This window comes from Hemiscyllium ocellatum, chromosome 14, assembly GCF_020745735.1.
Source record: "Hemiscyllium ocellatum isolate sHemOce1 chromosome 14, sHemOce1.pat.X.cur, whole genome shotgun sequence".
Lineage (NCBI taxonomy): Eukaryota > Metazoa > Chordata > Chondrichthyes > Orectolobiformes > Hemiscylliidae > Hemiscyllium > Hemiscyllium ocellatum.
In genome coordinates, this window is record NC_083414.1 from 54245124 (window position 1) to 54271477 (window position 26354).

At 39.9% G+C, this 26354-nt stretch overlaps 1 protein-coding gene across 8 annotated transcripts in view; it reads right to left on the bottom strand.

Annotated features, from left to right (window-relative positions):
- The window catches only part of chl1b (cell adhesion molecule L1-like b), an 892764-nt gene that overhangs the window by 147554 nt on the left and 718856 nt on the right, over positions 1-26354 (bottom strand). For all 8 annotated transcript variants that reach the window (XM_060835722.1, XM_060835723.1, XM_060835715.1 and 5 more), the window contains 2 exons: positions 19673-19877; positions 14500-14622 (listed from right to left, as the gene is read on the bottom strand). In XM_060835722.1, the coding sequence (XP_060691705.1) occupies positions 14500-14622; positions 19673-19877 (328 nt within the window). The remainder of the gene's footprint in view (positions 1-14499; positions 14623-19672; positions 19878-26354) is intronic.

Below are 26354 nucleotides of genomic sequence, written 5' to 3' on the forward strand. Positions count from 1 at the left end.
GATGTCTCCTAGCCAGGGGACGAAATGTTTGCAACAAAAACTTCCAGCTCGGCGAACAGAACCACTACAACTTAGCAGAATCTTAAAGATTATCATCTTGGGATGACTAACTAAATAATGGGCAAACTGACATAAGATAAATAAAGTCAAAGAGTTAAGTGCATGGTTCAAAGATTGGTGGAGCTGAAATAGGTTTCAGTACATGGGGCACTAACACTGGTATGAAGTTAGAAAGGAGATATTCTGGTGGGGTAGGCTTCCCTTGAGCCATGCTGGGGCCAGTGTCCTGCAGAGGGGGTAATAAACTGTTGGGGTGGGGCTTAAGAAAGAGGAAACCCAAACCTTATCGTAGGCTTACAAAGTGAGAGAGTAAGGCAGCATTTCAGAACTACTATTTCAATAGCAATATCCAGAATGGGATAGGAAAGGACATAGTATGGGGAGAGTGAAAAAATATTAAAAAACGCAAGATTAATCACACGTCAATGCATGTTGCAGTTGGAACTAAAGTGATTAAGTAATGGCAGAAATGCAATTTAATGGGTATGATCAGCAATTGTACTGTGACATGGTTACACGGAGATCAACACCAGAAATTAAGAGTTTCAGGGTGATAGGAGTTTTCAAAAGGACTGTCAAGAAGGAAAGGGTGGTAAGGTTACTTTGTCCGTACAGAAGAGAATGAGTTCAAGTGCAATAAATGATCTTGGATTGAAAGATGTAGAATAAATACAAGCAGAGGCATGAATATGGCAAGAGAAGGGGTAATGTATCGGCCAGCAGCTGTATGGGAAAATAATTCAGCAATAATTAATAAGAGCATGTAAAAAGACAATACATTAAATCATGAGTGACTTGATTTTCATGTAGATTGAGAAAGTCCAACTGGAAGGGATGGCAGCGAGAAAGTATTCAAAAAATGCATTCTGGACAGTTTTCGTGAATAATCTGTTACAGATGTGAACCAGCAGACTATTTTTCATTTAGTGATGTGTCATGAGGCTGATTTAATAAATGATCCCAGAGTTCAAAATCCACCTGAAACAATGACAATAACATGGCAAAATCCAGCATTCAGTTTGAGGGGGGAGAACCTGGGTCAGAAGCGAATGTGCTAAATTTAACCAACGTTAATTGAGGCTGAGGTTAAAGAATAAGGGCAGAGGTGGCTGCAGTGGACTGGGAAAGGAAATTAGCAGCAGAGATGGTTGAGGAACACTGGCAGATTTGAGAAAATGGTTCATGATTTACAGTAAAGATTTTTTTCCCAGTCAAAAAAGGATTCTAGGGGATAAGCAAATCATGGTTAACTAGCGATGCTAAGGTTAGCATCAAATTGAAAAGAAAACATATTCAGCAGAGATTAGTGGTACAGTGCAGGATTGGTAAATTTTTTAATGAGCCAATAAAAAGTAACCAAAATATAATAAAGAGGGAGAAAATGGATATGAAGGGAAATTTACAAGCAATATCAAGACAGACAGCAAACTAACAGGGAAAGCAGATGAACTCAGGGCATGGAACTAGGATATGAAAGCAATTACAGAAAAATGGCTCAGAGATGGACAGGACTGGCAGCTTAATGTTCCAGGTTACGAATACTACAACAAGGATAGAAAGGGAGGCAAGAGAGGAGGGGGAGTGGCATTTTTGATAATGGATAGCATTTCAGCTGTACTGAGGGAGGATATTCCCGGAAATACCTCCAGGGAGGTTATTTGGTTGAACTGAGAAATCAGAAAGGGATGATCACCTTATTGGGATTGTATTATAGACCCCCTAATAGTCAGAGGGAAATTGAGAAACAAATTTGTCAGGAGATCTCAGTTATCTTTAAGAATAATAGGGTGGTTATGGTAGGGGATTTTAACTTTCTAAACATAGACTGGGACTCCCATAGTGTTAAAGGTTTAGATGGAGAGGAATTTGTTAAGTGTGTACCAGAAAATCTTCTGATTCAGCATGTGGATGTACCAACAGAGAAGGTGCAAAACTTGACCTACTCTTGGGAAATAAGGCAGGGCAGGTGACTGAGGTGTCAATGGGGGAGCACTTTGGGGTCAACGACCATAATTCGATTAGCTATAAAATAAACATGGAAAAAGATAGACCAAATCTAAACGTTGAAGTTCTAAATTGGAGGAAGGCTAATTTTGATGGCATTAGAGAAGAACTTTCAAAAGCTGATTGGGGGCAGATGTTTGCAGGTAAAGGGATGGCTGTAAAATGGGAAGCCTTCAGAAATGAGATAACGAGAGTCCAGAGACAGTATATTCCTGTCAGGGTGAAAGGAAAGGCTGGTCGGTGTAGAGAATGCTGGATGACTGAAGAAATTGAGGTTAAGAAAAAGAAAGAAGCATATGTCAGGTACAGACAAAATTGATCAAATGAATTCTTAGAAGAGTATAAAGGCAGGAGGAGTATACTTAAGAGGGAAATCAGGAGGGAAAAAAGGGGACATGAGATAACGTTGGCAAAAAGGGTTAGGGAGAATCCAAAGGGTTTTTACAAATACATTAAGGACAAAAGAGTAACTCAAAAGAGAATAGGGCCCCTCAAAAAATCAGCAAGGCAGCCTTTGTGTGGAGCTGCAGAATATGGGAGAGATATTAAACAAGTATTTTGCATCAGTATTTACTGTGGAAATGGATATGGATAATATAGAATGTAGGGAAATAAATGGTGACATCTTCAAAACTGTCCATATTTTTGAGCAGGAGGTGCTGGATATCTTGAAATGCATAAAAGTGGATAAACCCCCAGGACCTGATCAGGTGTGCCCGAGAACTCTGAGGGAAATTCGGGAAGTGATTGCTGGGCCTCTTGCTGAGGTATTTGTGTCATTGATAGTTACAAGTGAGGTACTGGAAGACTGGAGGTTCACTAATGTGGTGCCACTGTTTAAGAAAGGTGATAAGGACAAGTCAGGGAACTATAGACCAGTGAGCCTGATGTCGGTGGTGGGCAAGTTGTTGGAGGGAATCCTGAGGGACAGGAGGTACATGTGTTTGAGGACTAATTAGGGATAGTCAACATGGTTTTGTGCATGGGAAATCATGTCTCACTAACGTGATTGTGATTTTGAAGAAGTAACAAAGAGGATTGATGAGGGCAGAGCGGTGGACGTGATCTATATGGACTTCAGTTAGGCGTTTGACAAGGTCCCTCATGGGAGACTGGTTAGCAAGGTTAGATCTCACATAATACAAGGAGAACGAGCCATTTGGATACAAAACTGGCTCAAAGTTAGAAGACAGAGGTTGGTGATGGAAGATTGTTTTCAGACTGGAGTAGTAGTTGTGACCAGTAGAGTGCCACAAGGATCAGTGCTGGGTCCACTACTTTTCATCATAAATGATTTGGATGTGAGCATAAGAGGTATAGTTAGTAAGTTTGTAGATGACACCAAAATTGGAGATGTAGTGGACAGCGAAAAAAGTTACCTCAGATTATGACGGGATCTTGATCAGATGGGCCAATGGGCTGAGAAGTGGCAGGTGGATTTTAATTCATATAAATGAGAGGTGCTGCATTTTTTGGAAAGCAAAACTTAGCAGGAATTATACACTTAATGGTAAGGTCCTGGAGAGTGTTGCTGAACAAAGAGACCTTGGAGTGCAGGGTCATAGCTCCTTGAAAGTGGAGTCACAGGTGGATAGGATAGTGAAGGAGCTTCTATCAATCAAGCAGATGTACTGGGAGAACTAATGACCAACACAACCCTTGGACCTGATGGGATGCATCCTCGGATATTCAAAGAAGGAGCTACAGATATCATGGATGCACTCGTAATTGTTCAAGAATCCTTAGCATCAGGAAAAGTGCTGGAGGTTTGGAAAACTGTCAATATGACACCTTTATTCAAGTAGGGAAGGAGGCAAAAAACCCAGTAACTGCTTCCCAGATCAACATCTCCTAGCTTAATGTCTGTTTGCAGAAAAATGTTAGCGTAAGTTGTAAAGGATGTAACAGCAGAGCATTTAGAAATACTTAATGTGATCAAGCACATTCACCATGGCTTCATGAAGGGGAAATCATGTCCGAAGTTATTAGAGTTCTTTGAGGAGGTAACAAGCAGAGCAGATAAAGACCGATAAATATTTGGATGTCCAGAAGGTGTTGATTATTATATCACTACCTAATCAGGTAAAAGCCCATGATGTTAGAGGTATTATGTTTGGTATGCTTTCCTTTATTGGTCAGAGCATTGGGAGATCATGTTGTGGCTGTACAGGACATTGGTTAGGCCACTGTTGGAATATTGCATGCAATTCTGGCCTGCTTCCTATCGGAAAGATATTGTGAAACTGGAAAGGGTTCAGGAAAGATTTACAAGGATGTTGCCAGGCTTGGAGGATTTGAACAAAAGGGAGAGGTTGAATAGTCTGGGGCTACTTTCCCTGGAGCGTCGGAGGCTGAGGGTTGACCTTACAGAAGATTATAAAATCGTGAGGGGCATGGATAGGATAAATCAACAAAGGTTTAGGGTTAGAGTGGAAAGATATAAAAGAGACGTAAGGGGCAATCTTTTCACGCAGAGGGTGGTGCATTTATGGAATGAGCTGCCAGAGGAAGTAGTGGAGACTAGTGCAATTGCAATATTTAATAGGCATCTGGGTATATGAATAGGAAGGGTTTGGAGGGATATGGGCTGGGTCCCGGCAGATAGGACTAGATTGGGTTGGGACAACTGGCTGGCATGAAGAAGTTGCACCGAAGGGTCTATTTCTGTGCTGTATGTCTCTATGTCGCTAAGAGCTTCTTTATACATATAAAATGAAAGTGAACATAGCCCTCTCAAAGATGAAGCTGGGAAAACAGAGTAGAATAAAATAGAATCCCGACAGTATGGAAACAGGCCATTTGGCCTAACAGGTCCACACTGACCTTCTGCAGAGCATCCCACCCAGAATCATTCCCTACCTTAACCCTGTAACCTTGCTAACATATCGAACCTACACAAATGGATGTGAAGGGGCAGAGAGCTCACTAAATGCTTTGCATCAGTCTTCATGGGAGAAAGCAAATTTTTTGGCATGCAATCAATAAGTCATTAAGGGGCAAAAAGTGAAAAGGAAACAAACACACTATCAATCAAGAAAATGTACTGGGAGAACTAATGACCAATACAACCCCTGGACCTGATGAGATGCATCGTCGGATATTCAAAGAAGGAGCTACAGAGATAATGGATGCACTCGTAATTGTTCAAGAATCCTTAGCATCGGGAAAAGTGCTGGAGGTTTGGAAAACTGTCAATATGACACCTTTATTCAAGTAGGGAAGGAGGCAAAAAACCCAGTAACTGCTTCCCAGATCAACAACTCCTAGCTTAATATCTGTTTACAGAAAAATATTAGCATAAGTTGTAAAGGATGTAACAGCAGAGCATTTAGAAATACTTAATGTGATCAAGCACATTCACCATGGCTTCATGAAGGGGAAATCATGTCCGAAGTTATTACAGTTCTTTGAGGAGATAACAAGCAGAGCAGATAAAGACCGATAAATATTTGGATTTCCAGATATCCAAATTATGATATCACTACCTAATCAGGTAAAAGCCCATGATGTTAGAGGTATTATGTTAGCATAGAGAGAGGATCAGCTAACTAATAGAAGACAGACAGTTGGAATGAAGGTACCACTTTCAGGAAGGCAATATGTAGCAATATGTAATGTGACACAGTTTGGTGTTGGAGTCACAATTATTTACAATATATATCAATGACTTGGATGAAGGAATTCAATGTAATGCAGCCAAGTTTGAGAAGGACAAAAATTGTCTGCAGAGGGATACAGACACATTACAGAAGTCTTGGCAGGTGAAATATGTGGGAAAATGTGAGGTTATATGTTTTGGCAGGAAGAATGAAGAAGTTGAAGTTCTTTAAATAGAGAAGGACTGCAGAAAGATGGAAGTGACGGCATTTGACCAAGTGCGACATCAAGGACTCCTTGCAAAACTGGAGTCCATGGGATTAAGGGGCAAACTCTCAACTAGTTTGAGTCATACCTGGCACACAGGAAGATGGTGATACTTGTTGGAGGTCATCATCTCAGCTCCAGGAAATCTCTGCAGGGATTCCTCAAGTTAGTGTCCTAGGCCCAACCACCTTCATCAATGACCTTCACTCCATCTTAGGGTCAGAAGGAGAACATTGGCAATGATTGCACAATGTTTAGCATTATTCATGATTCCTCAGATACTGAAGCAGTCTGTGCTCAAACGCAGCAAAACCTGGACAACACCCAGGCTTTAGCTGACAAGTTGCAGTCTTGCCACACAAGTGCCAGGAAATGACTATCTCCAATAACAGATAATCCAACCACAGTCCCTTGACATTCAATGCTGTTACCATCACATAATTTGTCATTATCAACATCCTGGGGGTTACCATTGAACAGAAACTCAACTGGACTCACCATATAAATACTGTGGCTACAAGAACAGGTCAGAGGCTCGGAATACTGTGGCAAATAAGCCATCTCCTGACTCCCCAAAGCCTATCCACAAACTGCAAGGTTCAGTCAAGAATGTGATAGAATATTGACCACTTGTCTGGATGGGTGCAGCTCCATCAACACTCAAGAAGCTTGACACTATCGGTTAAACCAGCCAACATGATTGGCACCACATCCACAAGCATCCACACCCTCCACTATCAACACTAAGTAGCAGCAGTGTAAATTTTCCACAAGAAATTCATGAAAGATCTTAAACAGCAGCTTCCAAACCAATGACCATTTTCACCTCGAAGGTCAAGGGCAGCAGATTCATGGGAACACCACCTGCAAGCTCCCTTTCAAACCACTCACTACCCTGACTTGGAAATATATCACTGTTACTTCGGTGTTACTGGGTCAAATTCCTGGAACTTTGTCTCTCATGGCATTATGGGTCTACTTACTGCACATGGTCTGCAGCAGTTGAGGAAGGCAGTTCATTGCCATTAAATGGCAGAGCAGACTCAATAGCTGAATAACTTACCTCTGCTCCTAGACATATGGTCTGATGGTCTCTCAATGGGATTGGAATATGGAATATATATCCAATAATGTAAATTAATTTTGATCATCTTGACATAAGTTGAAATCACTTCAGTCTCTTTCAAAGAATGTGTTTTTTAAAAAATTCAATTCAAGTTTCAGACTCATGATACCAAAATCAATATTTGGCATAAGCATCAGTATTTCATGACAGTGATATTGACTATTTTATTTTTTATTGGCATTGATTGAGGAGTAAATATTGAGCAAGAAGAGGTGCAAACGTCTTCAAAATATGCTGGATCCACCTGAGAGAGCAGACCTTTAAGAAATCTCCTCCATTACCTTTCACATCATATTGTGCATTCGGAAACTGTCAGTAACATTTGTGTCCATTGCAATTACTGCAACTCTTGTAGCCAAAATTCTAAACTCAATTCACTGGAAGAGGCCGGCTATAGAAGCATGAAACAAATTAGTTGCTCCTGTAGCACTGGGAGAAGTCAATCAAAGATTTCTTTCCCTCTGTATATACAGAGAAGACCAGAGTTATGAATGTACAGAACACAATTTTCTAAACAGTTACTGACAGATTTCAAAGTGATCACTTTTACACTTAAAGTATAGGAAACCTGCTCAATAAAAAAGACTGTCCTGATGAAATCTGAATGACCACCAAATCTTCTGATACTGATTTTTTTTTTGATGCACTTCCAGGAAAATGTCCACATTAACTGAAACACAAACTCTATCAAAAAGTGAAGAATGCACTGAACCTTTGTAAGCGTACCTAGAGGCCAATATATGGTGCATCAAGGAAATATCCGTGCCATTCTGAATCAAAGGAGCTAATTATACTTGGCTTATGTAAAGGATACTCCTGTATTCAGTTAATACAACAGCATTTTTTAGGGGTAAGAGAGGGTCTTGTATCAAAGAGAACACAAAAAGTAATACAAGATTCTGAATGCAAAGATATATGCAACTAAGTGCCATGAGGGTATGCTTGATACAAATGTAAACTGAAAAGCACTTTGCAGACATTCAGCTACTTTGGAAATGTGATAGCAATATAACCATTAATGCATTACAGTTCTGAGTCTAAGTAGCTTTAATGTTCTACTATTGGAAATGACCCTTTACAAACAATTGATATTACTTTTCCATCGTGAGTAGCCTTGGATTATAGAAAGGACAATGACATGTCAATATCATTGTTTTACAAATATTCAAACAAACACAAAAAGGAAAACAGCAATGCAGTCACAAAGCATATGTGGTCATGCAACATGATATTTATATTTAGATAAGACTCCTGTTAATTTGAATAATTTCACTTTTCATCTTGCCTCTGGTGTAATACCAATAAGGTACATCACATGAAAACAAATTTAATAGTCTGAAAGCTTACAAGTGAAAATATCTGCTCCACATAAAACGATGTTTCAGTACCTCTGTGAACAAAGTAAATGAAACTTCTCACAGTGCTGAGAGATGACTCCATGCACAGATAATGAGAGTTATTAAAGATAGTCTATGCTGTCATTAGAACAGATGAGTGAACATTAGTCAAAGTAAACACTGATCAAACAATTTGAAGCAAACAAAAAGCATGGCTGTCAAGTATAATTAAAATATCTCATTGATCTAAAATTCAGCCAGCAAGCTTGATCATTTTCTTTTTGTAAAACCCAGCAAAATTGAAAAATGGAGACACTGTAATTTACATACATTTGGAAACATTACTCAGACTTCCTTGCAATTATTATCAACAAAGGACTTACAGAACCCATCAGTCACAAATCTTGTAAACTTAAATCCTAATCGTACCTAGAAACTGCACGACTGTTAAAAGGCAACTTAAAATATCATAATTAGATATGAACCATACATACGTCCTTTCTTTGACCTAACTTAACCTCCTTCATTTATTTTCTCATGTATTCAGCTGTTTATGACCTCCACGGCAAGTGATTTAATGATCTACTGGCAATGACTGGTTACAAATAGATCATAAAGCCTGAATGGATTTTCTAAACTGTACAAACTAAAACTGGTAAATACATACTGCTTCTTGTTCGTATGCTGTTACAAATTGGCCCAAGTTTTTGTCTTCTTAAAATCATTATTTGCATGTAATGTTTTGTATTAAAGTGACAGTTGGAGAATTAAACTACTCGCTTGCAATTTTGTTTTAGCCCTGCAGCCATTCTGCTTAAACAAACATCCTTGGATGATCAAACATCAAATCCACTCACTGCATGCATTAAGAATTTTGCAAATAGTTGAATACAGTACAATGTTCCCAAATAATTATTACCATTATGTCAAGAAGACAAATAATTGATTATACCATGACAGTTATTTAAGCTTTGAAAATTATAAGATTAACTTGATAACAACTCAGCATGGTTTGTAAGAAAATGTGCTCAGTTTCAACTTACTGCAAGATTATTAAATGCTACGGTGGCATTATAGCATCATTAAATCTGGAGTAGCTGAATTAAGTTAAATTTTACCTTAAAACCCATAAAACAGGTCCATAATTACTAATTGGAAAACAGGTTTCCCCTCTGGCAGAATTATCGTCCAAAGAGAGAGTCAGAATTGCACAAGACCAAATACAAATATCAAATTTAATCATTAGAATATATGATCATTTTATTTGCATGGACAGAAACAAACATTTATTCATAGAATAACTGAGCAGGAGTAGGCCATTTGGCCCTGTAAGCCTGTTCTACATTCAGTGTGGTCATGGCTCATCAACCAACCCAATAACCTCTCCATGTCCCCTATCATCCCTTGAGCCTCAAGAATTATATCTGACTATTTCTCCGAAATACTCCATGTTTTGCCACGATCTGCATTCTGTGGCAAGGAAATCCACAGGTATCCCATTCTCTGGTTGAAGAAATCTGTCCTCACCTTATCATTAGACTTTGATTGTGTTAGTAACAGCTTGCATTGAAATAGCATTTTAAAGTTTTATAATGTTCTGAGAACCTTTAACTGCAGTGTTCCTGAACCACACAATGACATTTAAGATGGAATGACTAAAACATTTTTTAAAAGAATTAAGTTCAAAGGAGTGCTTTCAAGAAAATCGAGGTAGAAAGATTGAAACGTTCCAACAGAATGTCAGAATTTAGATCCTCAGCAGTTGAAAATCTAACATTCAACGGTGTAGCAATTAATTTTGTGTAAGACAATACAATTAGAGGAGTGCAGGATTTTGGAGGTGTTGGTCTGGGGTAAGTTACAAAAATAGTGAATGGTAAGGCCCTGAAGGATTTGAAACAAAGTTGTCAACTTTAAACTTGAAGGATTGCGAGACTTTGAACCAAATTGGCTGGCAAACATGAGGATGGGAGCACAGGATGGTGATGGGGAAGAGGTGAATAGCACTAAGCACAAGTCAGGGTCACTGTTTCACTTTTCAGGATATGTGCACATCAGCCTGCAGAGGAAATGTGACAGTATGATATGCAGGCCACTTATAAACTTGTCTCCTCCATATCTTATACATGCATGGGAGTACAGTAGCCTGAAAAGCATGTTACTGGCACCACAGACGGAAGCAAAAAAGGCAACATAGCAGAAAAAAACTGCTCGATATCCAAACTGCCAGCAGAATTTCACATGAAGTTCTTGTTATTACCATTAATCACCACATTTGTTTGCTCTCCTCTCTTTCAGACTAATCGCAAAACTTTGAGACCTAGGTTTCGGCTCTTCCTCCTGTAACTGGATCCACAGTTTCCTGGCCCGCAATCAGTGAATATGGACAACACGACCTCCTCCACAACAATCCTCAACACTGGCCGCTGGAAGGATGTGCTCCCTGTACACCCATAACTGTCATAGCCAAATTCCAAACAAATACGATTGCAAGTTTGCTAGTGACTCCACCGTGGTAGGATGGATATCAAACAATGATAACTGAGAATACATGAAGGAGATAGAGGGCTTGGTGACGTGGTGCAATGATAACAATCTCTCTCTCAATGTTGGAAAACAAAAGAACTGATCATTGACTGCAGGAAGAAAGGATAGAAACTCTATCTACATCAATGGAGCTGAAGTGGAGAGCATCAAGTTCCTAAGAGTGACGATAACTGACAATCTGTCCTGGACCTCCCAAGTAGCTGGGACAGTCAAGGAGACACAACAACACCTCTTCTTCCTCAGGTGGTTTAGGAAATTCGGCATGGCCAAAGAACTTTCACCAACTTCTGCAGATGCACCATAGAATGCTTTCCATCTGGTTGCATAATGGCCTGCTACAGCAACTGCTCTGCCCAGGACTGTAAGAAACTACAGAAAATTGTGCACACAGCACAGAGCATCCCGGAAGCCAACCTCCCATCCACAGATTCCATTTACACATCTTGTTGCTGTGGAAAGGCTGTCAACATCATCAAAGACTCCATGTATCCCGGTAATGCTCTCTTCCAAACTCTTCTGTCGGGCAGAAAGTATAGAAGTTTCAACACACGCACCAACAGATTCAAAAACAGCATCTTTCCTGCAATTATTAGACTGCTTAATCTTTTTAACTTCAAATAATGGTGATCCTGCTTTGTACAGCCATCGCCTTGTTTGCTTCCCTCTGTCTTAGCATGCTACGATCTGTATATCCTTTTTTGTTATGATCTGCCTGCACTGCTTGCAAAACAAAGTTTTTCACTGTACTGAGGTGCGTGACTACAATAAATCAATCACAGTCCACTTTGGAATGTTCAGTCTACGGGCTCACATTATTTTTAGTGGTTAACTATTGGTCAGAACTGATCTCAGAATTATGTCATCATTCTACTCCTCCATCTGTACATTGCTTTATTCTTGTGCCTTATTAGAGTGCCTTAAGAAGTCTTTATTTAATTCACTGCATCAACTTGCTAATTTTAAATAGAATTTTCTCGAGACATATCTCATCACTCCTGAGGAAGGGTCACTCAATCTGATAGGATGGCAACTCTGATTTCACGAAACCTGCTGAGCTTTTCCAGCAATTTCTATTTTTGTTTTTGATTTACAGTTCTTACGATGCTCACCATTCCCAGTCTTGCTTATCTGATCTAGCTCCTTGGCAGATATCAAAGAGAAATAATTAGTTAATGGTCCAGAACTTAAGATCTCCAGATCATCAAAGAGCAGGCATTCTTCCAAAGTTAAGTGCTGAGACCATGCTGAAGTCCCACAATCGTGGCCTCGATGGGAACTGCCCGAGAAGGTTAAACCTCTGATTGGCAATTCCCCTATTTTCAGCATTCACTTAAAAAATAAATCTCAAATCTGCGTTGCAGTTGGAAATGTTGGACAGATTTGATGTACAATCCTGGATAGTTGGTCAGGAAATGACACACAAAAAAAAATCCTATTTTAACTGCTGTGTAATTCTGTAACCACCCCAGTCACTCACACTCGCACTCCCACTACACACTGACTCTCCATTTGACACTCTGACTCATGTCCCACCTCTTTGCCCACCTCATCCCCCAATTTAACTACCACATCTGATCCTATGTTGTGAACCCAGCTAGCAGCTCCCATAACCTGACTATGTCCTGACCCAACCAAACAATTTCTCCCTACCTGACCTGACTACCCTCTAACTCATCTTTCTACTTGTCCACCTACCATTCTCACCCTCTTGCCATCCTACCCTATTTATCTGACTCAATATCAGCCCATCCACTGATTTCCCCACCTACCCATCCTATTATCTTTTCCACCATTCATCTACTCACCCATTCACTAACACTTCAATTTTTGCCCATTTAGTAACATTCAGACTGGACATTTTAACATACTTTGAGCAGCTTTAAGCACCTGTAAGCAGGTGTGCATGGCTTGTCTCCCCTCTTCCCTTCCCCAAACATTACTTCTGTCCAATGGAGGTTTTTTTGGGATTGTACGCTCCTTAGTTTTGAGCTGATCTCAGCTTCTTCAGGAAAGGGTGGAGCAACATCAAGGGCTCAAGAAATGCAGGCATGAAATGGCAACTTGGTGGTGAATTCAATTCAATGGTAGATCCAGGCCAAAGTTTCTGCCACCTGTTTTGGAGCTTTTGGCTTATCCTGTCTATTCTGTAATGGTTCCTTAATGAGGGATGAGACAAGAACAAAGCATTGTACAGATGGAGGAAAAGAACGGTGATGTAATTCTGAGATCAATCCTGGACCAACAGCTATCCACTGAAAATAATGTGAGCCTGTAGACTGAGCATTCTGAAGTACTAGGTAGACTTTGATTGATTTATTGGAGTCACATGTACCTTAGTACAGTGAAAGACTTTGTTTTGCAAGCAGCACAGGCAGATCATAACAAACAAGGACATACAGAGCGTAGGGTGCTTCAACAAAGCAAAGCAAACGAGCTTACAACTGTACAGGAGATGCACAAAGCAAGGTTAACATTATTTGAAGTTAGTTTCTCAGAGCTGTACCAAAGGTACTGACCCCAATAGCTATCCACATGCAATGTCTTTACAGTGTTTCTCCGAAAGGTCTTCTTATCTGCTCTAGGTAGAGAACCTCTGTACTGCATCCATTCTCTGTTTGGTTGCCTCTAAATACTGCATCAGCCAACCTTGGAGTGTGATTTCTGTTATGTTGTGCTTTTCTTGTAGCTTTCCACAGAAAATTTCCAGAGGCTGTTCTGGCCAAAATGCAGTTCTCATTTTAGCGATGCATGTTAGGTCTATCAGTTTCATATGAATATCACCCTCTGCTCAGGCGTAGAGTCATCCAGCAACTTGTTTCACATTGACTGCGCATTACAATCATGCAAACACGGTCATAGTACTAATTGTGAATGTGAACCATTCTGTGTTTTATCATGCTTCAAATGAATCCAGTATTGCTTTCAATGAAGCTCATGATGTGGAGGTGTCTGTGTTGGACTGGGGTGGACAAGGTCATGAGTCAGACAATGCCAGGTTATAGTCCAACAGGTTTATTTGAAATCACAAGCTTTCAGAGCTTACCTGACAAAGGGGCAATGCTCCGAAAGCTTGTGATTCCAAATAAACCTATTGGACTATAACCTGACATGGTGTAATGTCCAGGAGATAGTGAGGACTGCAGTCCAGATGAAGGGTTATGCCCGAAACATTGACTCTCTTGCCACTTAGATGCTGCCTGACCTGCTGTGCCTTTTCCAGAGCCACACTTTATTGACTTTGTCTGACTTCTGACAATGGAGCTTATGATTATCGACATTTCATTGTTATTTGAGGGTCCTGGTTGTGTGCAAATGGGCTGCTGGATTTCTGATATTAAAATACTGAATATATTTAAAAAGTATTCCATAAGCCATAATACATTTTGGGATTTTCTGACTTTATGAAAACATAAATTTGATTTATTCCTTTTATCGTCTGATGTTTAATTCTAACCAACATATTTACAGTAAAACCAGTTTAGAATAGTGAATTATAAAAGTAAAAGAAAGCACATGAATTTGATTAGCAAGCAAGTTCATTAAACTGCTATTTCTACTTACTCAACTGGTACTTAAGCAAATAACCAGTAAGAATGCCGTTAGGTTTTGCTGGAGGTCCCCACATCAGAGTCACAGAGTTTTTCGCAAAGTTTGCAATTTGCAGAAAGGCAGGCTGCTCAGGGACTGTCGAAAAAAAACCAAATATGCTTCTTTAAGGACGGGTTCAGTTGTATATACTTTACACAAAGAAAGAAGCCATCTCCTTGACCTTAATCCCAGTAATATTTTCATGACTAACCAATATGGATTGCACCAGAAAAATTTATTGTTCCAGAATCTAAGTTCAGCTTGATTAGTTCATTTGTCCTAATGAATAATATTCTGAGTAATATCTTTCCTTCAAACAGAAAATTATTTGTTGCATTAAAACAGAGCCATAAATCATTTAATTATGACAAAACTTAACAGACCTAAATGACTCTGAAAAGATTACATTTTGTTATTTGACACAAATCCAGCAATTCCATTGCACACAACAAAAAAGCTTATAGCAAGACGCGAATTGTTTTGATTCTTTTTGTGAGGTTAATGGTAGTGTGTCATAACTTGTCTAGCAATTTGTAGAGAATGGAAACTCATTTGGTGCTAAGTTGCTCACTTATCATGATGTGCATCAGTAATTCACCATTACAATTGCAGCATTTGCCAGGCCAATTTTTTTTTAAATGAATCAATGTCTTCCACAAAGTTGTTCTGATAAATATTATTTGATTAATTATGACAGCGATAAAATTGAAACTTGATATTGGGATTTGAGGCAATCATTGAACAGTGAGAGATAACCTGGAAAGCACAGCTAAATTGGAACAAACTGAATTATTTTCTTGTTGCTTTGAAGTGTTTGGAAGAACGTACACATACACAAAACTTTCATCATGAAGCTGTGATTAGTAACAAATATATGCTGTCAAATTAAACAACATTTGCCACAGTGGAAGGGTCTATTGCAGAGGTGGTGGTGTTATCCACTCACCACACCCCCACACACAAACCACCTCCTCTCTCCACTTCCATACCGTCAAGAGTATGCCAGGCAGTAGGGGTATGTTAATGCTTTATGTTTAATACATTAGCCAAATATATTTTGGAATTAGCTGTATCAACATTTAGTTCATACTTATATAGAGCATGAGCATCACAAGTAAAGACATAAAGAAGTGAAATATTATATTGAAAATGTCTGCACTTGCGGCTCACTCAAGCTTACACATTTGGTTCAGGAAACTCAGTAGTGCGTAATGGTGGGACACGACTGGAGTTCCACCATAGTGCAACTTTAAAGGCATCTGCAACAATCTCTTTCTCTTCCACTATGTTTGAATAGGCATCATGAAAAAAAATTAAAATTACATCGAGAAGTTTAAACAATGCAGGTGTTTACATGTGGAGCATACCATTATATCATGGAGGGCAAATACTGATAGCATTATGGATCAATTTCATGATAGCTTCTCAGAAGCAGTGGCACCATCTCATCTAGGAGCCAAGTAGGAAGCTGGAAGAATACAGTGAGCGAGGTAGCAGCAGGAGGTGGAGAAGTTAATGCTTTGGGCGTAACCCTTCTTCAGGACTGGGGTTGAGAGTAAGGTGGGCTGCAGATAAAGGGGCTGGGGTTTGGGTAGGACAAGGGTCGGAGTGGTGAGGTAGTGATAGGTCAACATGGGTAGAGGGCATGGCCTGGTTGACAGATGGGAGAAATGAATCCAGTTGATGACTGGAAGGAAGAGTCAGTAAGTGGAATGGAAGGAAGGGAGTCCGGGGAAGGGAAGGAAGGTTATTTGAAATTGGAGAGCTCAATGTTAAGTCCTCCAGCCTGCAGGCTACCCAGGCGGAAGATGAGTTGTTGTTTTTCCAACGTGCGATCTGATGCACTGTGGCAATGGTGGAGGCCGAGGATAGTCATGTCGGAAAGGGAGTGGGAAGGGGAATTAAAATGGGCGGTGACTGGGAGGTCAGGTCAGCCCCTGTGTGTCCAGCTGTGATACTCGGTGAAATGTTCCCTGAGAGAAGACCACATTGGGAGCATTGGATACAGTAAAACTAGGTTGGAGGAGAGGCAGATGAGCCTCTGTGTCACCTGGAAGGGGGCCCTGGTTGGAGGTGAGGGAGGAGGTGTGCCAGCAGGTTTTGCATCTTTTACCATCACAGGGGAAGGTACCTGCGGGTTTGGGGGATTTGGTGGGGAGGATGGCACGAACCCTTGTGACAAAGGGAGCGGCCCTTACGGAAGGCAGAGAGGGGTGGGGAGGGGAAGATGTTCTTGATGGTGGGGTCTAGTGTGATAGAAGTGTTTAAGGATGAAACGTTGAATGTGGAGACTGTTGAGTTGGAAGGTCAGGACAAGGGGGTCCCTGTCTTCATTGTGTTTGGGGGGGAGGTTTAGCGCAGTGGAACGGGGAATGGAGGAGGTGCAGTGGAGGGCTGTCTGGATCACAGAGGGGAAAGGCATGTTGTTCAAAATAGGTGAATCACCTCATATTGCTGGCTGCAAAGACGCTGAAATTTACAGAGTGGAATCTTTTTAAGATTTATGCAGACAGTGTAAAATGCAAAAGGAGCATATTCAGAAGTGGATTTTGAAATGCCCAGACATTTGTTATTCCAGTCTAGATGGAGGTCATGTGTCGGATCCTGCGGAATCCTCATTGTAACACACTTCAAAGGAATTGCATTTTGTGTTCCTCTGGGTCATTCTTGTATGCCTGGAACCCTGCAAAAGGATCCATTTAAGTCAGAGAATCTGAAGGGGTCTGATGAAATTAAGGAAATAGAAGTTGCACCATTGAGTACATGTACTGACTCCTGTGGAGCAATTCCATTAATCCCATACTTAGCTCAGGTTTGCCATAAACACGACCACCAGACCACTTACACCAGACCGACTGGACATACTGTTCTTTCCCCTTGAGGTAAAACACCTCCACTCTGCTCTGGATCCCTTGGTCCCTTTCCTTCACTTCAGAGCTGCAGACTCTTGCCCTGCTCTAGAACTGATAGCCTCCTTTCCATGTTCTGGATCCAAAACCCCTCCATCCCTGGCCAAGAAACTCCACCCTCCTCCAGCACTTCGGATCCCCTTGATCCTTCATGTTGTCTGGAGCCACACCAGATTCAACCTTCACCTTTTCTTGATGTGCCTCCCACTTCTCCGAACCTGCCTCTCACCTTCACCTTTTCTGGTCCCCCTCCCACCTTCACCAGTCCCGCCTCTTGCCTTCACCTTCTCCAGATCACCTTCACCATTGCTCAATCACATGCAGACCATCACTCCTCAGAACAACCAGCTCATCATGACTTTGTTACAATCTGTAATTCCCTAGATCTTTGGGAATCCAAATAGTTTGTAAATACCATTCTCATGTTTTTTGCCAATTATTATCAACAGAAGGAGAGGTAAATTTGGCTGTTTGAACGTCAGTTGAGAAATGATTAGCCTACTATATTGATCTGTCCAATGAACTTTCATATAAGCAGACAATATAAAAGACAAATTATATAAACTGGCAAGGCTATCATTTTAGAGTGGAGGATACGCAACACGCAGAAGCTGTGAGTGCTGAAACACTCTTGTTTTGAAGAGCTTTCTTAGGTTTCTGCTGATACCTGAGCTAAAACCGTTAGATATCAAAATGGAGACTGTGGAACCTGCTCTTAATCTGGCGTAGGAATAGAATCTTTTACTTTTGTCCAAACCTATCATTTTTCGTTATATGAAACTCTGGTCACTCTTATAATGTGCCAATTGACATCAGTTATGAGATATCTTCAAGCAAATACAAATACAATTTAAGGCTTTCAGAACTCCTTTTCTGACACTAATGTTGTCCACGGCAAAGACTTCTCTCACAGCAAGGAATATACAATAGTCAAATTAAATGATATTGAAGAACTTGCTTACATGGATTATGTTGTTGCAGCAGTACAATGCATTTAATCCTGCTTCTCATAACACAGTTATACCTGCAATGTCCATCCCATTGTTTCTAACTTCTGCACCAGGAAGGACATGGTATTCGGACGACATAATTAAACATTGTACATTTCTAGCTCAGCTGCACTAGATTGAAGGATTACAGTGCCATAATTTTTTTTAAAAGATTAGATTAGATTACTTACAGTGTGGAAACAGGCCCTTCAGCCCAACAAGTCCACACTGACCTTCTGAAGAGCAATCCACCCAGACCCATTCCCCTACATTCACCCCTTCACCTAACACTATGGGCAATTTAACATGGCCAATTCACCTAACCTGCACGTTTTTGGACTGTGGGAGGAAACCGGAGCACCCGGAGGAAACCCACGCAGAAACGGAGAGAATATGTAAACTCCACACAGACAATTGCCTGAGGCGGGAATTGAACCCAGGTCTCTGGTGCTAACCACTGCGCCACCATGTCGCCCACTTGCTGTTTCACTCGCTATTTCAAAAGCTAGTCACATACTGTAACTCTTGGTGCTATCAAGAACTTGGCAATCTCAACTTCAAAATAGATTAAATGGCTTTCTTGTTGGTTTGCTGATCTTCAGAGTATGACTTCCACTTTGCAAGCTCTTCTCTATTTTAACTGGTAATGTAATACTGGAAGTCAAATTCCAATTGTTCATGACTCCTCCATTGATACTGACTCCATTAGTTCCCATTTCTTCATTTGGTTCATGGTCAAAAGGATAACCGAAGCAATATGAGAAACCAAACTATTCAATTCTTTGAGCTCTATTTGTTCCTACAGATCATGTCATTGTTAGCAGTATGTTTATGTACAGAATCAACTGGAATAGTTCAGAGATTCAGGCTGCATAATGTAAAGATAACACAGATAGAGCATCATTACCCTCCCTTGAATTCGGTTATCTCTTTCCTTCTAAGTATTGCTCTAAGATATTCCAAATAAATGATTTTATCTCCTGGTTCATAGGACAATTGCAAGGAAAATACTTAGCAAGCATCTTTAAGGTATTCAGTTATGTCGTGAATCTAATCTAAAAGAATGTGTTGCCTATAAACTGACATAATTCTGAGAAAAAAGTTCAATGAAAGAATCAGAAATTATATGAAATACTGTAAGCCATTGCATATCTACAGTCATGAAGAGATTCCATTATTAGAAATTACATTGTATTTAAGTTTTTTTAAAGCTTTTTAAATTGATATCGCAGGAGGATGACCCTTTACCTCCTTCTGGAGTCTTGAAATGAATGGGTCCACTTGGTGGTCCATCACCTTTCCTATTAAAGACCATCACGATCAGACCATATTCACTGTAGGGTTCCAAACCTGGAACCATTCCATGGCTCCGTTGTCCATTGAAAGTAAGGATGTGTTTTTCAACATATCGTTTTCTCCTCTCCAACAAACTTTTAATTTTCCAGTAGACAATCTGTGACAGGAAATAAAATGACAGCAGTGTTACCTACAAATTGACAGTCTGCCAAAAAAATACGCATACTGTTAATAAACATTTGGAAATAAATTACACTAAAAAATACAAAAGGTCTATTGTTTGAGCAAGCCTGTGATTCACATTGACAATTATTTATTTTAATAAAACATATTTTTAAAATTTAGATTCCTTGTCACTGCTCTTGTTAATAGCCTATGTTTTGGTGATTTGGAGATGCCAGTGTTGGATTGGAGTGGACAAAGTCAGAAGAGACATGACACAAGCTCCTCACCCAACAGTTTTATTTAAAATAACAAGCTTTTGAAATGCTGTTTTTTTGTCAGGTGAAATAGAGAGAGGTGTAGCATTCCTTCAATTCACCCATCGAAGGAGCAGAGCTTCTGAAAGTTTGTAATTCTAAATAAATCTGCTGGACTATAACATGGTGGTGTTTGACTTCTGACTGTGTTTTGCTGTCAGCAGTTAATCAATTTTCCATTTAAAAAGAAAAAGCTGCCCAAAACCTTTCAGAGGATTCCAGAGCACATTCTTCCTTCTTTCTGGCATTACATTAATCTTCATATATTCAAAAAAGGAATTAACGGTTTCAGAAATAGAGTAAATAGCAGAGAGATTAAACAACCAATCCAATTGTACGATGCTCATGCATATTAAGGAAATAAATAAAATCCAGGGAATATTAATAATATTTACATCATTATACATAAAGTGAAATCAAGATTGAGCCACACACTATCAAGTAACAAAGGTAAACACAGTTTATACCTTTCAAAAATTGTAGCATTTCAATTTCTTTGTTGAGAATGAAACTCTATATTTTTTAAGTTTTAGTATTGCCAAAAGAGACACATTTTACCAAATACTTATTATTTTGCACTTATCAGGACAATTCCCAAGAAAGACAATCATAAAGAAAATACAGATTTTTTTTTTGACTGTATGAGATGAGGGTGCTGATGTTCTGAGGAGTGTGAGACAAAATCATATTTTTCAATAAAAATTCAAGTTTTGTAATGCCAAATGACTATTGCTTTTTTTTTCAGAACAAGAGTTGTTTGGCAACATGCTACTCAAAATATAATCAGTTGCTTCTGATTCAAGTAGATTATCATTGACAGTGACGTCTGGACTTCCAAATTTATATGGATCTTGGCATCAAGTGTTGAAGCCTCACTGCTATTATTGCGAGAAAATATTGCAACAATTATGATTTCCAGTTGAAGAAGACCTTTAAAAGTAGAGGTGTGACCATCATAACAATTGCATAACAATCAATCTGCAAGGCACCTTTGGATGGAATGCTGATCTGAACTCAAATTGCGCCAGTTTCACAAGCACTATTTTTCAGTTCAAGTTTCCACTCAATGTATTTGCACATCACCAACATAGTACTGCATTACAAAAACTTACTATATTTAAGAATGCAACCAAATGCAGTTTCATAAAGACTGCTGAAATTGGATTTGACACAACAAGAAATGAGCATTTTAGTTCATCCACTGTGAGTGAGCAACCTGAGTTTGAATAACAGAAAACAATTTCTAAATAAAGTTAACAGAACCATTTACCAACTACATTTGTATAGTAGTCAGTTTTTTAAATACATTTCAGGAAGTAAGTGACGAGGATATGGAACATGCTGTCAGAAACTTTGGTCGAGATGAATTTAATGGTCGTTTCAAAGAGAATTGGACAAGCAGTTGAAGACAAAAGAAAAGCTGAGTGGGTGGGACTAGCTAAAATGCTGTTGTACAAGTTGGGACAGACTTGACTGGATGAATGGTTATCTTGCTGTGCTGTTACCAGCCTATGATTTTATGAATTAGAAGTCTGAAAAAACTGATGAATAAGTTAAAATGTACTTAATTTTAAGTCTCATTGAAGGTATGCAAATAGTGCAATTAGTGGAAATATTGTTTGGAAATGGGACAAGATCAGTTTTATGACCAAGACCAGGTTAGTGCTACTTTAAAGGTAACAAATAAGATTGGAGACTCAATCAAATCTAGAATCATATGCATGAAGCATGGTATTCACTTCAAAAACATTGATCTGCTGTACTTTTTTGGCCAAATTTGGATGAAATGGGACATTCAGTCCTTCAAGTTTTATTCACTGAAATTTCTCCCAAGAGTTGGAGGGATACAGGCAAAGACCAGGCAGTTGGGACTAGTTTAGGTTGGGATTATGTTCACATGGACTGGTTGGACCGAAGGGTCTGTTTCTGTGTTATATGGCTCTTTGACTCGATGTTGGGTCTTTTGGTCTATGCTGTATGATTTTGCACTTGCTTAGGATGAGGAAATCAACCAAAAACCTTGAAATCTATTGTAAATAGCTCATACAACAGACTGGGCAGTATATTGTTACTGGCAATATTTACCAAGAAATTAACTGTCAGGACTCTGTGACTTCAACCCTAATTTCTATGCTGACGATCCTCTTACAGATATTTACAAACTTTGATTTTCTTTTTCATAGTGCATCAATATTCCATAGTGCAGTTTTGTAAGAATACTGGTTTACTTGAAAAAAAAATGTTCCTACTTTTATGGTATGATCAACAATTTTGATCATTTTTTTCTCTTTGACACTGATTGATTGCAATGAGTATACTGGGATAAATTTCAAGTCAAATAAACTGTATGAATTTGAAGTTTACTTCTTCCACATATATAAGCCCCAAATTGATTTTACCTCTGAAAAACATACATAAATTGGTCTAGATTTTGCCACAGAAACCATAGCAAGTCTAATCATGCTCATCATTACTGTCATGCAAGCTGAACAGCAAATTATGGCTTCTGTACCTGTTCAGTTCAGTTCAAAAATTTGGAAATAACTATTCAATTTGTCCTGCTCCTCCACAAGCTTTGTGGATTCAGCCTTACATTCAAGAATAGGGGTTTACGTATGGACTAAGAGCAGGGTTAAGCCACTCTGTCCCTTGAACCTGTTTCATCATTTAAAGAGATCATAGCTGGTCTGATTCTTCCACATTCTCATCACGCTAATAAGTTGTTGACTGCTTCCTTACCAAAATCATCAAAGGACTCTGTTTCCACCATCTTTTCAGAAAAAAAGTGCTCCAAGGACTCATGACCCTCTACGAGAAAAATTCTCAGCTTTAATATAAATGGCCGACTCACTGCTTTGAAATAGTGACCACAAGTTCTAGATTCTTGCATCTGTCCATATCCACTCTGTTCAAAACCTTTGGGATCTCAGCTGTTTCAATTGAATCAGCTCTTACTTTTCCAGACTCCACTGGAAATAAGGAAAAAAGCTTGTCCTCTTGAAACAACCCACCCTTTCCAGGTATTGTTCTAATAAACCTTCTCTGAACTACTTCCAAAATATTTGCTTCCTTTCTTGAACAAGAAATATTGTACTCAGTGTTCCAGATGTGGTCTCACCGATGCTGTGTATAACTGAAGCATAATCCCCTTTACTTTTGTATTCAATTCTGCTCATGAGAAATAACAAAATTTTATTTGCATTCCTAATTACTTGCTATAGCTGTACTAGATTTTTGTTATTTATACATTAGATCACAAATGCTGCTTTTAAGTGGCTGTGGTAGGACTTCCTCACTGATGATAGCCTCGCTTGACTTGATCAAGGATGACCCTATTCAGACTTTGAGACATGGTTCATTTATTGTAGCATGACGTGGGTAACATTGGCTAGCCAACATTTAATGTCCATCCCTAGTTGCCCTTGAGAAGGTGGTGGTGAGAGCTGCCTCCTTGAGACTCAGTAATCCATGTGGTGTTGGTGCACCCACAATACCATTGGCATGGGGGACAGGGTGGTTTCAAGGAATTTGACCCACTGACACTGAAGAAACTGAAAAATATTTCCAAGTCAAGATGGTGAGTGGCTTACAGGGAATGGTGCAGACAATGGAGCTTTCATGTATCTGCTGTCCTTGCCCTTCTAGATGGCAGCTACCATGGATTTGGAAGCTGCAGTCGAAGGAGTGCATCTTATAGTTGGCACACATTACTGCACTGAGGGTCAGTGGTGGAGGGAGTGAATGTTGATAGATGTTTATGGATAGTGCCAATCAAGCAAGCTCCTTTGTCCTCTAGTTGAAGCACATTTATTGTGTTTGTCACATGAGATGTTGGCACATGCTGTGGCATGACACTGATGCCATATAATAAAATGTCTACCCCCTTGACTGAACATGACAAGCTTTGTCTGCACTAAAAGACCAGACATAAGTTCTATAAGCCTGTAAGTTCTGAATGAGGTGAGCATGTGCAAAAAGGCAATGCAGAGATGTTGTGGACATCTAAGTAGTGCAAAGTTAGTGAGAAGTAAGACAGCAAGGTCTTAAGATGCACCCGACTGGAGATTGATCCTTGTCCTGACATGTAAAGTGGCCGAGCAGCAGCATTATTGGGCAAGTTGTTTGTGAGCTCAGAAGTCCAACATTAAAGTGGAGAACTGAATTCCAAGTTTGTTCCACCTGTGCCATGATGATGTGGAAAGGCTGGTCCACTGCCTCCACAGATAGGGGTTGGTGCAATCAGTCATGACCCATGCAGCATGCTCTGTGATGATGGGGTTGTTATCCAAGGACTGGAGGAGCAAGCAGTGAGCTAAAGCTGCCAGATACTTGCTCTGAAGTTAACGTTGGGAACGGTCACCATCTCATTTTTCTTTCTCCTCCTTTGGCAAATAGCCAGCTGCATATAAAGAAGGGACATGAGGTACTAATGAAATGTTAATGCATGCAACTAGGAAGGGTTCTTGATGCTTATTAGCAAGATTGTCATGTTGCCACTCAAAACTTATGTGGAAAATCTTGCTGTATTTTCCAAGTGACTTGCCATTGCTCGAGAACTGTGACAGTATTAGTCCAGTCAGGTATATTACATAAAAGTTGACTTGGTTACACTTTTAATTCACAGGCCTTTGGACAGTTTACTCCATGGAATTGAAATAATGCTTACTTTTGACAAAAGAAATCAAGCTTAAAGTATTAAGTTTAATTGAATGGGAAACAGACCAACTGTGCTCATTTTGTTGGATCCTATAGCACATAACTTGACTCTCTTAACCAACACTTTTTTCTTAATAAGGCAGGATTAATGCTGTCATATTAATGCTATTTGCCACAAATCTGTCTACTTCTGCCAACAAGCTGCTTTTCTGTGGACTGGCTCCAACTGCACTCATTCATCTTTTTGACGGATGAAAATGCATCCATGATCAATTCGATCATATCTGTAACGGCACTGTCTTCAACTTTCTATTTTTCTTAAAGAGTATAAGAAAATAGTGTTTTTTTTCCTGAATGGTCCCAATACTGGACAAGGTCAAAAGTCACATGATACCAGACTATTGTCCAAAAGGTTTTTTGAAATCATGAGCTTTTGGAGCGCCTCCCCTTCATCGGGTGAAGTCAGTGTAACAATGATTTTCAAACATCTTTCAGTTCTGAAGATACTATCACCATTGGTGGAGTGACTAAAATTAGGAGGGCACAAGGGTGATGGCTGAACAGTAGTTAGCGAGAAATGGGACACAGGCTACAGAGAAAATAAGAATTAATTGAGCACATGTGACAAATGGAAGCTGTTCATTTTCAGAACCACACAATATTGAGTTATAGTAAAGTTGCAGTTGCAGAAATGACTGTGACTATCACTTGTTCGACTGCTACTTGTCATCCATTCCTCATTGATTCTTCCTTCTACAATCACATTATCGCCAGAGAGGAGTCACAGAGCAGTGAGACTGCTACTATGTTTGTATCTGTGTTGTGTTTACAGTGATCTGAAAGGTGAAGGGTCACTTGCTCAATGAAACAAAGCATTTTTTTTAGATTACTTACAGTGTGGAAACAGGCCCTTCAGCCCAACAAGTCCACACCGACCCTCCGAAGAGCAACCCACCCAGACCCAGTCTCCTACATTTACCCCTTCACCTAACACTATGGGCTATTTAGCATGGCCAATTCAGCTAACCTGCACATCTTTGGACTGTTGGAGGAAACCAGAGCACCCGGAGGAAACCCACGCAGACACGGGGAGAATGCACAAACTCCACACAGATAGTTGCCCGAGGCAGGAATTGAACCCAGGTCTCTGGCGTGAGGCAGCAGTGCTAACCACTGCAGAGCCGCCCTTAGTCTGCCATTTATTATTACATTCTCGTTTGCTTTCTCTCCACATGCATCGAAGTGGTGGCACAGTGGCTCAGTTAGCACTGTTGCCTCACAGCACCTGGAACCCAAGTTTGATTCTACTCTCAGGCAACCGTGTCTGCATGGATTTCCTTTGGATGCTCTGGTTGGATTGACCATGCTAAAACACTCAATCTCCAGCAATGTGCAGACTAGATGGTTAGCCAAGAGAAAAGCAGGGATAGAGTGGGCAGTGGACCTTGGTGGGAAGCTTATCAGAGGAGCAGTGTGGACTTGATGGAATGAATGTCCTG